General features: G+C 45.5%; 1 protein-coding gene across 2 annotated transcripts in view; it reads left to right on the plus strand.

Annotated features, from left to right (window-relative positions):
• Positions 1 to 1,399: 1,399 nt before the first annotated feature.
• The window catches only part of ptch1 (patched 1), a 48,793-nt gene continuing 35,031 nt past the window's right edge, over positions 1,400 to 15,161 (plus strand). The window contains exons 1-2 of one of the 2 annotated variants that reach the window (XM_085786502.1): positions 1,400 to 1,585; positions 4,481 to 4,673. In XM_085786502.1, the coding sequence (XP_085642628.1) occupies positions 1,583 to 1,585; positions 4,481 to 4,673 (196 nt within the window). In that variant the 5' untranslated portion in view covers positions 1,400 to 1,582. Of the gene's footprint in view, positions 1,586 to 2,483; positions 3,052 to 4,480; positions 4,674 to 15,161 lie in introns of those variants that run through there. The other variant, XM_085786501.1, reaches the window with a different exon arrangement.

A 15,161-nucleotide genomic window follows, 5' to 3' on the forward strand; every position in this document is an offset into this window, starting at 1 on the left:
ATATGAATTAACTAATCCTTTCATCTCTACAGTGTAATGTACTCTTAATCAGTTAATGTATTGCTGTTTTTTGTTGAGCATATGCATAGTTATTAGCTTCTTTTATTCAAAGTCTGAATAAACGTGTCTTCCTCACTTGCTGTAAGAGAAAAGTCTGGAATATAATCCACTGCCTGCAACCACAAAATGAAAAGAAGCTGATTTGGACTACAGTTCTCCCTCCTTGGTATAATTCCTGTAGTGAAAAATTAGTCCATCTGATCCATATTAGCACATGAATGAAAAAAAAAAAGGAAATATGCTCATGTTCGGTCAAGGGTCTTTTGGCATCTTATGGGCATACGTATTTCATTAGTTCACACAGATGCAAGCAATATAATCTCCAAGAGCATTTTTACTGGCATATCTTTACGGCCTCTACACTACAGTATTTGAAGGGTTGGACCATTTTCCACAATGACCCTGTGGCACTTTGTTGGAGTCTTACAACGTTACCACCATGACAATGGCCTGAATGTAGCACTATAGTGTAGCAGTTTGGACTCCTACCTACTTACTTTAAGGACAGCCCTAGCTGCTTCTATTCAGGGGCATTAGGGGGCATCGCAGCCTAACTTTGAGGGGAACCTCAGCTTGCAATTTTTTCTCCCCCACTCACACACACACACACACACACACACACACACACACACACACACACACACACACACACACACACACACACACACACACACACACACACACACACACACACACCAGGGATATCTGATGTCAGTGAATTGATATTATTGTTGCAGTTGATGTGGTGGTCTCCACCCAGCCTTTCCACTGGTTGCAAATAAAAATAAAAATGCAGATGGAACTTTATAGATAACAGAAAAATAGTAGGATCTTGCAATTTAGGTTGTGAACCAACGGAAAAAATTATATAAAAAATACAGCAGCAGTTGATTTGTTGAATAAAAATGAAAATCAGGTGATGAAATGAGAAAAATAGCCTATCACCTACATCAACTGAATGAATCAACAGAATTTCAACTGCTCTGGATGTGATGGTAGTTACCAGTATTGCCAATATATGTCTGAGTTTGTGTGCATGCCTTCAAAATAATACCGGTGTGGTTTGCATGTTTGCATGTGTGTTTATTTGTGTGTGCACCTGTGCATGTAGCCTACAAGTGTGTGTTTGGCAGCAGTGGCATCTTGGTGCCGCATGCATCTCAGCAACTCTCTCATTCTCCCCCCAATGTGACCGACTGACTGCTGGCTGCTGTGCATTGGTTGGTACTGTTTACACGTTTGGGCGTGACAGTCACAAAAGAGTTCCCGCTTATGGAGCATAAACGGGACCGGACCACCCACGTGGTCAAAAAAAAAAAAGAGAGAGAGAGAGAGAACAAGTGAACTTTGAGGAGCATGATTCTTTGATGGACCAAGTCGGATTACAATGCGATCTTTTTTTCTCTCCTCACAAAACTAAGGCACTTTTTTTTTCATCTTCATCATAACTGACGCGTTTCCATCTCCGCAGGGGGCGGATATCACGGATTTGTCCGGAAAGCTCTCCCCACCTGGGCTGAAGATGGTAAGTGCGCGGCTGGCAGCCAGACAAGCTGCTGCTGCTGGCTCAGGTGTGAATTCCGGTGCTCCATCAACTATATTGTGTTATTGTGTATAATTTGGAATTTTCTCAGTGTTAAATTTACACATCTTTGATTTTAAATGTAGCCTATCCTAAACTTTTTAACTGTGTTGATGAAATGAAATGAAATTCTTACTTTTACTGTGAGCCGAAGGCAATTTTCCACCATGTTGAAAGATGTATTGTATTGTATTGTAAATGGCTTGTTTACATGAATAAGCTATTATAGTTATTTGTGTAGGTTAGGCTACTTTTTTTTTTATTTTTTATTTTTTAACTATTTTATAGCCTATGTATGATTACTATATGATTATATGTTATAGTGGGACATACTATGCTATAGGACCTCCCCATAACCGCTGTAATCTGAGGCTTTAGCTGCTGGTGGTAATAAAAAAAAAACATCAAAGTTGGAAATTTCAGGTCTGACATTCCTCGGCCCCCTTCCGACCCACGGACCGTGTCTACCGTGCCTCAGACTTCAGGTCCTCTCCGGGAAATGCATCATTCGGGGGGACATGCAAGGCACTATGTGAAAAACCTCCACCTCCAAAAAAACAAAACAAAACACCAAAAGCACCAAGTTGGTTTGGCTGTAGCCTACGCGCACCTCCCCTGAAGTTGGAGATGCACACATGAGGTCTCTCTGCCTGGGTGGTCTCTCTACTTTAGTGAGCTGTTGCTAAGCAGCTAATAATAGTCGTGTTTGCTGAGTAATTTTTGCCCTTCTGGAACCAATCAGATGCAAGAAAGTCCTGCAATCTGACAGCCCCAGAGGCGGGATCTCGAGTTTTTTCCCCCCCTTTTCACCCCTCCTCCTCCGCTGCCTCCAAATGGAGAGAGGTCTTTTCTCCTCTTCTATTGAATCTCAGAGTTGGCCGTGACGCGCGGCCCAGGGGAAGACCACATAGATCTCACCAGAATGCCACGACCATCGAGGTTTCTTACCCGACGACTCGTGTATGGGAATCAGTTCGCGCACGTCGCTTTTTGAGAGAAACTGACTTATTTTTAAGAGACACGGTGAGTGCGGTGAGAGCGGCGGAGACCTCCGGATCACGAAATGTTGGGATGGAAGGCGCAGACTTTGACTCGCCGTCTCCAACAGGAGTATGAAGTCCTACTTCACGGGTGTGAGATCTCCGAGAGTGAAACTCTATTGCCTTGGGATATCGCTGCACGCTTTCGGGGAAATACTATAAAGTGGGAAACGGTTACAATCTCGCAGTCCCCGCAACATGGCCTCGGCTGCTAATGCGCCCTCCGAGCAGGAAAACAGAGACCCCGATCGGCCGAGAGTAACGCGGAGGAACAGGGGGAACTATACCCGCAACACACCGCTGGATTTGGAGTATTTGCAGCGGCCGAGTTACTGCGATGCGGGGTTTGCTCTGGAGCAAATAACCGAGGTGCTTATCTCTCATCTTAACCGGGAAGCAGCTTTAATGCGCTCGGTTTCATTGTATCCGCTGAAAAAAAGTGGACAAAACTTTGTCCAGTCGCTGCTAGGTAACGGGGACGGGTTGGGCAAAAGGGGGGAGACACAGGGGTAAGGCAAGGTTGTAGCGATCCGAGCGAGGGTTGTGTTTTGTGCAACATTTCCCACTCTCCCCACGCCGAGCCGGCTTTCTGTTTGTAAGGATGCAGAGATGAGTTGTTTCTGCAACAAGTCGATCGTTCCCTGCTACTACATCCCAGCATAACGGTCTGAGACGGGGCACAACATGCACCTCTCACTACACAGTCAACACTACCGCTGACTTTTGTTTCATAACATCTAGCTGGATGTTTTGTTTGCAGCTGCATTAAGAGTTTAGGTGGTCGCGGTGCAGGTTTGTGTGACAGAATCGCACAGCTTGAGTAAGAAGAGAGTAGGGGGGGAAATCCATGTGGCTGCCCCTCTTTCGTTCACAAATAACTGCGAGTGTCCCTGCGATGGCTCCTCCACTCGCTCCCCCATGCAGGCCGGAACACACGGGCTGCTGCTGGACGGGGAGTGGAGTTGTGTGTATGTGTGTGTGTGGTATTTGTGGGTTTTACCACATGCACATTTTCAGGGTGCTTGAAGCCTCCATGGTATTTTTTCAGTGTATCCACAGTGACTACTGTTATTTTGCACATCCAGAGCCAGGTTTTTGTTTGCATGAGGATGTGTGTGTGTGTATGAAGAAGAGGCACAGGGGAGGTGGTGTATCATCACCAGGCCACCTACTGTATAATTGTGTCTTGACAGCTATCTCCTGTTATTTACCTCCACCCACTCCGGAGATCCAGCTGCAAAACCCTGTTTTTGGTGCAAAGCAATAACACAAACCCATACTGTCAGGCTTCATAAGTCATCGCTGTGGCAGTGAAATGACAAGAAGTGGGAGCAGGCTGTGTGTAGGTGACCTCTGTATGGGGGGTGAAGATATCTTTTTTTTTTTTGCATGAATCCTGCTAAGGTTACAGTTTATACATGTTACTGATATGACAGAACCTGTGTCTCTCGCTCTGGGGAGTCTTTTGTGGTCTCCACTCGTACCCTGGCAGATGTGTATTTCAGTCACTAAAGGTTAGCGGAGCATGACACTGATTGACTCTATATTGTGATCACAGCTCCTATCTCCATTAAAGGCTTTATTATAGAAGCATTTGAAGTCACCCAGCGAATCATAACAACTAATAATGGTTTAAATATGGGAAGACTCACATTTGGGACCACCTGCATTAGTCATTTCTCTGCCTGTGTAACATTGACTCTTTTCTGTTGAACCCCACAGATTCACCTGTCCAGGTAAGTCCATGTGTCTTGCACTTGTAATTGACATTAACATCAGGACTTTTCTCTGATTGTAGGGGAAGGCGACCGGGAGGAAAGCACCGCTATGGCTGAGAGCGAAATTCCAGAGACTTTTATTTAGGCTGGGCTGTTACATACAAAAGAACTGCGGAAAGTTTTTGGTTGTGGGCCTCATGATTTTCGGAGCTTTCGCTGTGGGCTTACGGGCAGCTAATTTGGAGACGGATGTGGAGAAACTCTGGGTGGAAGGTAAGACATTATTATTCATCTATACTATGCAGTGTGTGTGTTTGAATGTCAGATGCAAGGAGGACTACTCTTCAGTTTGATAATGCATGTTAGGATGGGCATAGGATGGTTTAGACTGGAAGAAGACTAGGTTGGTGGGTGCTGCTGAACAAGCCAGGGGGATTGTTTATTGTTTAGGTCCTGGCAAGTGGCCCAGTCAGACTTGCAAATCATTTTATTTCTCCTAACATACTCACAGCTCCTCAAACAGTGTTAGATGCACATGGCAAGTTGTGCAAGAAATGCCTGTAACTTAGCCCAGAAGTAAAGTTGTAATTAAGTTCATAAGCAGCTTTTGGGGTAGAGGAAATTTTTTGTCAAAGCCGCCATTTTGTGAGAGTGTGTGAGTGTGTGTGAGTGTGTGTCTGCCTGCCCCCAGCAGTTGAATGCTCAGAGACTGTGTGTGGTCCCGTTTTGGACAGCTCTCAACTTTCCAAAAATGATTTGTCTCCGGCTGCAGGGAAAAAGCGGAGTGGGGAAAGGAACTCCGGGTTTGTGGAGTGGAGGGGCTACTAACTTGCTAAGTTTTTTTTCCTCTTTTTTTTTTACTAACAACTTAAGGAGAATGAATGTTTTTAAGGAAAATGAGAACAGTGCTTATGGGTGGTGCTTGAGGGGGGTAAGGGGAAGGGGCTGTGCTTTTTTCCTTCCCTTTGATCCGCATTCCTGCACTTAGGGCTAGAGTGTGCTCTGGGAGTCATGAATGGAGGAGCAGATTTTGCTGCTGAGAAATTGAACAAGTACTTTTCAGGAAAAGGGAATAGAAAAAAAACTGTCATAATCCACAGTTGTCTGTGTGTTTGACACAACTGCTTCTTCTCCATCTTATCTAACATCTCAACATAAAATGTGAGATTAAACATTAAAGCTGTATGATTCCTGCGCATATCAAACACCCCACCTCCTCCTCGGGTTGGCTGTTCTCTCCTTGCGTGCTGCTGCAGGGGTCTGACAGACAACATGTTCTTCTAATGTGTGGCGCAGGCGCAGTTGGCAGCGGTTTAAGCAGAGGGGAGCCTCCGTTGGTGCAGGACTCCTGACTGTAGTTGGGGGAACATACTGTTTTCACACCCTTTTCACATGTCAGCCCACGGTCATGTGTGCTACAGCGAGGGGCACCGTATTGAACCGAACGGTGGTAGGACAGTGTAACCTTTACTACTGGCCTTCTACAGATTGGCATTGACGGCTGAACTTAATTAATCAAGAAATCAGTTGAGAGAAAAGCAACCGCTGACTATTATGAGACGCAATCATTATAAATGGAATAATTAATTTGCTGGGAAGAACCCCTACAGTGTGAGGAGTGTCATAGTTTTCATGTTTCACATCCTGGTAAATAGAACATCTGTGGATCTTTTAATGATCAATAAAACCCTGAAGGACATAACTGAGGTTGTGGTCACTTGAGAATAGCATTTCCCTTTGTTTAGTCTTCTATCGCCGCTCTGGAAGTGTCTGTGGAAGTATTGAGCACAGGAGGACAGCAGAGAAAACGCATGAGACAGTTATCTATGGATGTTTAAATATTTTGTTTTACCATTTAAATACCCTGTAACTGACACAAAATTAAATTGCAGACATTTTACAGCCACCTCATTCCTCTTTCTTGCCACCTCATTAGTCGACACAAAACTAGTCTATACGGATAATTAGGTGAAGTATGTGGAGTTTTTTATTAGCTGATATTCTGATGTTGCAGCTTCTCAAATGTGGAGATTTGCCACTGTTGTCTGCTTCATATCTTTGTGAATGAGGCATCCTGTGTGGGGTCAAATACACCTCTTTAGGTGTCCACTAACTTGCAATGGTCATTTGTCACTATGATGAGTCATTTTGTGTAGATTAACCCATAGTTAATCAATTCAAATAAGAATTTTGTTGTAGGTATTGCATCAAGTCACACTGTTACCCCTGATGTTGAACCTGACAGACATTTGAACTAGGTGTTGTGACCTCTGGTAGACATCTACGACATGGACACACACGGCCTCCATACTGACACACAGAGACCTGCTCATTCGCACACAGACACTGACAAAGAGACTGGGCTGCTGTGGTTTCCTAGGTCCCGGTACGTGAGGGGTTCCAGATGTTGGTAGGGAGAGATCTGTTTGTTTAGATTAGACTGCACAGCTGAGGGATAGATTAGTTCTGCCTGGACCGTGGAACGCTGTGCTGGGCCGTGCTGGGGGACTGGCCCATCGTCCGAGAGGAAAAAGAGGAGAGAGGAGGAGAGGACAAGAGCGGCTGTTTATGTTTCATTTGGAACTGCCCTCCGCAGGCGACCCATGGACGACCCCGCCTGGAAGCTGTGTGGCCTGTGGACTCACACACACGCACGCAGACACACACACACATTCACTCACACAATACACCCATCTCATATTAGATCCCTCAATTCCTTCACAACTGACCGGAGCTGCATTTCCACGTTTGCAATCTCATTCCTCCTCTGTCGTCACCTGCTGTCTAGTCGTGCTGAGGAGGCGGAGGTCTACAGCAGACCACCATTAACTGCGGGGCCGGAGTCAGCGAGTGTGTTTATTCTACACTTTATCACATGCCACAGCTTTCGCAGGGATTGTCTCCTCTCACACGGTGCTCACTCAGCACTGTTTATAAACACTCAGGACACAGGAAGTTCTGTTTATTAGACAAAGCGACAGAGACCAATTGGGAGTGAGATCCACGCCTGCACAAAGAGGTGAATGTGTCGAACCCCCGAGGATGTGTCAGGGTTTTTTGTTTTGCTAGAAGACATTTATGGGAATATTTCTCGTAGAAATCTTTTCTTTCCCTCCGACCCCACATGATAACGACAGTGGCTCGATTTAAAGCAGATTGCATCCACACTGCAGATAAATGCTGTTTATTTGCATTGCGACACTCGCAGGAAATTATTAGCCGAAAAACAGTAAGTTGTAGTATTGTGGTCTCCTATCTTGCTCATCCCCACACTCGAGCATGGCTCGCTGCCCTCCGTGTGCTTTTCCTCAGTGTCGGAACACAGCCCGTTGGCCTGTGTTCGACTCCAGATCCATCCTCAGTTTCAAATTGCAGATGATTCTAGATGATCTTGCGATGATTAACTATAAGCCACGTTCGGGGAGCAGAGATGTACAAGAGAGGAATAAGACCCCTTTAGAGTTCCTCCTGGCCACAAATGGAAAACGGAGCCATCCCTTGGCATTCTGGGTTAAGGCAAACAGGCCAAATTGTAAAGAAAATAGCAGCACCGGCTGCCTCTAATTAAAACAGTATCGCGTAAACATTGGCCTTCCTGTAGGACGGACCCTCACTCTTTCGCTCTGTTTCTGTGCTGAGAGCAGGGGCTGGAGATGTGGCTGTGTGGTTGCAAGGCTGTGTTGATGGGGGAGTGGGTACGTGGAGGAGAAGATTTGGAAACAGGGCTTTTGAAGCTTGAGCTCTGGGCAAGGGTTGAAGTTGAAACTGGGGGTGAAGCAGATGATCTTGAGCTGTACTGTAATCTGGGCTGAGATGTGGTTCGCTAGTAGCTTTAGCATCGACTGCAGAGAGGATGGAGGGCCGTAGCATTCAGAGGATGTCTTTTGTTTTCATTGTTCGTGGACTTGAGCTGAGCTACACAGAGATATGTGTCAGTGATTCAATTTGAAATGAGTTTATGGTCCCCAGATTTATGGCCCGGACTGGGGGCACAGGGCGATGGATTGTAGTCTGAAGGCTACAGACTTGAGGGGAGGCCCCTGGTCCCGGAGAGCTTTCTTGGGGGGCATAAGTGTAGAGGCCAGGGGCCGCGGGGGTAGACCCCTGGGACCCTGAGGTCATCTCGTAGAGGCCCTGCTATTTAAAACCTCACCTGATACTCACCCTGTGGCCTGGGTGCAGAGTGAAGACTCGCAGCAGAGAGGAGGGGGGAGGGGAAGAACGGGGGGGGGGTTAGGGGGGTGGAAGTAATGCAGCACAAGTCGCAGCTGTCACCAGGCCTTGTTTGCATCTTGTATATGTCCATGTGTGTGTGGGTGCACATGTTCACGTTTGTGTATGCCTGTAGTGTATCTCAGAAGAGTATGTGTTGTTCCCCTGTATCAGTATTTCCTTAATGAGTTTTTATTCAATCTTTTGACATCTGTCCTCCAGCAGAGGGCAGTGAATGTGGTGCAGTTGTTTTTTTGCTTCAATCTCCATATTACTGCATTATAAGATCTGACTCAAATAAATATCCAAACTCTGCATTAGTGTGGGTCATCATGCTGCTTTAATTACACAATATACCTTGAGCAATGACACAACTGAGAAAAGACAAACTCAAACTTGCACTCCCTGAATGTTCATGATTTACTGGTCGTCTGACTTGAAAAGCAGCTGCCTGCTTCATCCTTATACCAACTGAGCCTGATTTAAGGTCTCAGAATCCATTTTGATAGGATGTTTTCTTTTTCTAAAGCAACTCCCTCCCCGACTCGTATATGTCTGTTTTGTATCTGCTGTGATTAAGAGCCAACTTGACAGAGTTGGTGGTTGTTTTGTTGTTTTGCTGGTAATGGCAGTGGAGAAGGGAGCGGTGTAATGTTAAGTGCATGCGGAAGGAGTTTTGACATCCTTTCTTGTGGATGAAGATGATGAGGAGAACGATTGCTCTGAATGTGGTGTCTCCACTGAAGGGATTGTGGTTTGCATGATTGAATTATCCAGCTTTTGATGTGTATGCGAGCATTGATACATGCATGGATGCACATACACACACATACACAGGCATGCGCGCACACACACACACACACACAGGCACACATTCACATATGCAGAGAGGCTTTGGAGTTTTGGTTCTGTGATTGAGTAGGTGGTTGACCAGGGCTGGCATGGCATTTTGATGAGCCTCTCTTTGCTATTTTCTCCTATTCGTTCATTTGTTTTCCTCCCTTTCTTTCTTTTTCTCTCTTTTTTCCCCTCTCACTATCTTCCTTGTGCTTCATCACTTTCATTCAGCAACCGCAAGCAGTCAAACACGCATATTTAGCTACACCCAGTATTTTTGGCTGGAGCGCAACAGCAGTGCCAACCTTATTAACACAACTGACTGAGTGATGAAGTTGCGCGATTGGTCGGCCTGTCGCGTAGTGTCGGAATTTAGCAGTTTTGTCATCCCTCTTTCAAAATGATTTGCTGTGAACAAGCACTGATTCCAACCTAGAACCTTTGTCACTTGTACATTTCCCAACTCCTCATTAGCCACTTTCGTTCTAATATGGTGACATATTTGTGTATTTGGTGAGAACGTCAGACTAGGTCACCATTATAAAGTCATAGCGGCTTGTAAGTAAGTTGTGGCTTGGAAGTCAGTTGTGGTGAACATGTTAATGGGCCACGTTTCAGTCACTATTTTTTAGTTGTTCCATTGTCTGACAACAGAAACAGAAAAACTTGTAAATTAATCACTGTATATCTGAAGATATAGAGTAGGAGGAGGACAAATAGATAAAGGGATGAAATCAAAATGCAACTGGGGAATGACACATCCCATCCATGCTCGGATTTGACCATGTTTTGTTTCCTATTTGCACAGAATGCACTACATATGTATATATATATATATTTGTATACTGTTTGACTGTCTTTCAGGCAGCTGTAGGCAGTCACACCCAATTGTGAGCAAGCACATTTCATTATTTTTTCACATTTTCCAAACGGGAATCAATTAAGTTTGTGTTTATCAGTCCACTACAAACATGATTAAACCTCTGTAGAAGGAATAACATTCCAGCGTGTTGTGTTAAACTTTACGAGTTGATGAAAAGTGCAGACTAGCTGGTGAGGGATTTAGTGTGGGGAAACATTGCGCCTCTGGTACTGTACGCAGACTTACAGTGCTATTTTCTCAAGCTAGCTCTCCCTCATTTGAAAGCACGTTTGTGTATATTATTAGCTTTACCTAGCGAACGTAGATGCGAAATAACTTCTTTTTTTCTAAATCAATTTGCTCGTTAGCTGGGCTGTGTGTGTCCGTGTGTATCCGTGTGTTCGCGCTCTCTCAGGGCAAATGCACTCCCATTCACAAACGACATCCTGAGATGCCTCCAAGCTCTCTGTTTACATTTTGCATTCTTTCAGGCGCTCTTATTCAAAAACCAGAGCCCTGCGAATGACCAACCACAGGAGACTGTGGAGAGAATTACCCCCCTCCTCCCCTCTACCTCCTTCTCTCTCACTCGCTCTCTCTCTCTTTCTTTCTATCCCTCTCTTTTCCTCCCTGCCAGAAAGGTCTCTCTCTTTACCCCCCCCCCCCTCCTACCACCACTCCCCGTCCCTGGCTGGAGAGAGTGGCCTCAGAATGCCAGATGTATTACAGAGTGAGCCACGGCAATGTAAACACTCAGCCCTGCCATGAGAGCAGGGTGGTCTGGCCTCCCTCCTTCCCTTCCCTTCCCTCCCCTCCTGCTCACCCCCTCCCTCCCTCTTCCCCTTTCCTCTCTTCCCTCCCTCACAGCGCTGACTGCCAGAGGGGTGGAGAAAGTACAAAACAGCAGAGGGAGAGCGTGTGTGTATGTGTGTAAGTCTGTGTGTGTGTGTGTGTGTTGGGGGGAAGACGGAGCGAGGGAATAAGCAGGAGTATAGTAGCGGTAGTGTGTTTGTGTTTTGGCTGCAGTGCCTACCGTACACCAGGAGAGAGATTGGGGTGTGGATTGATGCTTCTCAGACTGCAGCAGCACTGAGATTTTTTTTTTTTGCAAACATACTATAGACATCTGTGTATGTGTGTCTGTGTGTCTGTGCGCGGGTGTGTGTCGTTGGAATTTTTTTTTTTTTTTTTTTTTAGCCCCTCTGGCACACATGGGTTGCGTATATAGCCGTATAGTTCATTGCAATTCCAACAACACAACGTCATAGAATCTGGCAGTAACAGCAATTACACCAGTACCACACATGCACACACAAGGAACAAAGATATATAAAACGTTTCCTCTCTCAGATGATTGAGAGGTTTGGAGCTTCAGAGTGAGTCACGATGCGTCAGAGTGAACTAGTCTCTCGTACTGAGACTTCCCGACAAGCCTCGTAGAAGCATCTGGACAAGAGAAACACTTGTGAACTCATGCCATAGGCTGTGTTATTAAGTGCAGCAAAGCATGATGGGTGTCACTTCTTCTCTGTCATCGTGCCCTTAACCGTGAAGTAACCAGATAATCATTCAGTTACTTTGAACCCCTCTGTGTGTTTAGTGCCTTTTAACTCATTGTTTTGATCTATTACCGGCTGCTTTGGATCATCCTCATGGCTCTCTTGGTTCAGTAAAAAGCTCTGATGACCAAACCAAGTTAGAGGATACTAAACATAGTGTAGCCTCCCTCGGTCTCAGAGCCAGATATCTTTCTCAGGATTTAGTGTAGTTCAGACTGTTTTTAAAATTAATACTGGACTTAAACCAGTCTGAAGGTGCAGCAGGGTGCAACACTCGACCTGGCTCAAAGTTTTCCACAATGTAATACAACAGCATCCAGCAAAGTTCTGCATTGGTAGATTACTCTGTGCCACAAATCCCATTTGTCTCCCAGTTATCACAACAAATGGTCATCATGGTTGCACACAGTGTTTTGGCACCTTAACCCCACCCACCCATCGACACACCCACATACAGATCAGGTTGGTGTCAAGAAACACAACTCCAACTGAATGCTAACATTGCTTTAGGTCTGCTTAATGTGTTGAAGTAGGTAAATGAAACCTGATGAGGTGATAACATATCAATGTTGTGTTTACGGCTTATTTCGCTGCCCCCAAGTGGCCAAAGAATTATTCACACAGGTGTATTGGAAAAAGGAACTGGAACTCATATATTGCATGAATTGATATTGTTAGCTGGCAAGTGATAAAGGTAACCATTAAAACATCTGTGCATGAATGGAGTACCTTTTCCTTTTTGTATTTCTTCCTGTCTTCCATTCATGCTCTCTCTGTCTCTGTGTCTTCTATTGCATACTTAGGAATGTGTGATTTTGGCATACCTGAAATCATGGGCCATCTTTCCAGGAAATGACAGAGATGGCTGGCTGAGATTGGCCGCTCAGGCTCATGTCACGGTCTGTTATGGCTGGGCCGTGGGCCAATCATCGGGCAGTAAATGCAGCAGGGGGGAGGGCTCACCTGGCTAGAATTCGACAGGCACACACACGACAGGACGTACAGCATGAGATGCTATTCTAGCTGGAGTTGTCAGAACATTTTGGTTTTTTTCTGATTATTCTATTAATTTCTTTCATTTTGCTGAACAAAACAACCTGGGTTGTCTCCCTGGAGATTTTACAACAGTTTCAATAACAGCTGCATGAATCTCTTGTTTACTAAGAACGATTAATACATCTATTGCCTGACACCTTGGACATTCGCAATTTATCCAGAACCACTCTGCACATGCACATTCTTCTCCTACTACTCTTTCTAATGCCCTCTGAATCCATCGGAATTAAATAGGAGTGTTTTTTTTTTTGGGTGGTGTTGGTGGTGGAGGGGGGGTTGCATGTGTAGAGCGGGACCTGAATGAAGGCAGCAACGTGGAAGAATCTGCCCATTGAGCAGTGTGTGAATGTACACCTCGGGCCCAGGGGAAGCTGCATTGGGAGCCAGCCGACTGCTAAATACACCCATTTTAGGGGCTGCAGGGGCTGGACAGGTGATTAGCATAATCAGAGGCGAGGGGAGCCATACATATGGTAATGACGGAGTTGGGGGGTGAGGGTTGGTGGTATGGGTGTGAGAGGAGGAAGGTGGTGGTGGTAGTGTGTGTGTGTGTGTGTGTGTGTGTGTGTGTTTTTTTTTTTTTTTTGATGGGGGGGTTGGTTGGCAGCTGGGGTGTCACATTTGTGTCAGGGGTCGGGGTCCTTGTCGGGGGTGCGGGGGGAGCTACAGCTGCACGTCAGAGCAGCTTCCACTCTCTGTTTCTTGTCATTTCTCTCGCGCTCTTTTGCGTCATCCTCCTACTTTTCTCCTCTCCCTCCGTGGTCACCCATGATCTACCTTGCTCGTTTTTATCCCCTCCTCTGTGTGGCAGGCCAGCCCCTGCCCCCCCACCAGCTCCTCTTTGAAAGCTGAAAGGAAAGAGGGGTAAGAGAGAGGTAGAGAGCGGGGTGGGGGGAGCAAGAGAGTAAAGGGGGCTTGCCATGGGTCAGGTAGGGTCTCGGCTCTCAGTGAGGCCTTTCATCACATATTTGCGGCTGTGTGCACACCTGCATCGCACAACCCACATTCAAAACTTCCATTACGGCTGTGGGTATACTACTGTATGCTGCTTTATTGTTTGGCGCTCTCGCCCCTGCTGCTACAACAGCTTGAACTAAAGCACTGAAAGAAGGGATAAGGTGGAATCAAGATCCTGAGATGGAATTGGAGATCAGTTGTTGCAGTTTTATTCAAGTATTTTGTGGTTTTCATAGAGAAGGAAAAGTGAGATTTAAGATTATCATCCTGATTCCAGAGAAGCCCATTTGTGTTGCTGAATAGTTAAATAAAACCAACAAGCTCAAACTGAATGTTTTTTATCTGAAGTTGTTTCTTTGATAGGAAAATGTGAAACATTTCTTACGTAGCTGTTTAATACGTTGGAAAAAGCCTTCGATTTTGAACAAGTCTATCAGGATAGAGCAGTAATAATGTGAGCGTCAGATACCTGTGTGTTTACTTACAGAACCAGGAAAGACCATGGAAACAAAGATGGAGGTAGAGGTAGCATTGCTCAGCGAGACAACAGGTGGGGTCTCCTGGGTGATCAGTGCTCTGACAGGTGATTGGCAGTGGCAGCTGAGAGAGAGATAAACAGGAAGGAAGAGAGGATGTGGTAACTGTGGGATCGAGACTTAACTGTGGGAAACTCTTACCTAGCTGGACTGACCAGGAACTGCAGTGATGCAGTGTATCGTCGCTTGTACTGGATGTGACATAAAAAATACACATGTTGATTTTTCGCTTGGCATTTAATGTAACATATTATGTCAAGTCCCATTTTGGTTCTGTTGTATAAATCTGACAAAATTCTCAATTTCTCATATATAGTGTGTCACCTGAAGAATCAAACATCTGCATTCAAGTAAGATGTATATTTTCATACATTAATGTGGTTAAAACACACGTGGTGTCTCCATGCAGTTTTGTGGGAGTGATTTTACATATCACATCTTCATGTAGGTGTTCTTCTTCATTCCTCTCACAGTGTATGGGGCCAGGGGTGTGGGAGGGCGCTGTAGACTTGGTGGCAGAGAGATGACCTGGTTTTGGGGGGGCTTCCTCCTCGCCACAGGGGGTCCCTGCTGAGAGGGGGCTTAATCCAGCTAATCCTTTCTCTGCACGCACACACACATACACACTCTCTCCCTCTCTGACACACACAGATGTGTTAGCCACATACACATACAGTACATTGACATATGTATGAGGTCCCTGCAGATGCATAAATGATCCCTTTTAGCCTCTTGTAGCAAT

This window comes from Trachurus japonicus, chromosome 9, assembly GCF_045865225.1.
Source record: "Trachurus japonicus isolate A0001 chromosome 9, Traja_1.0".
In the NCBI taxonomy this organism is placed as follows: domain Eukaryota; kingdom Metazoa; phylum Chordata; class Actinopteri; order Carangiformes; family Carangidae; genus Trachurus; species Trachurus japonicus.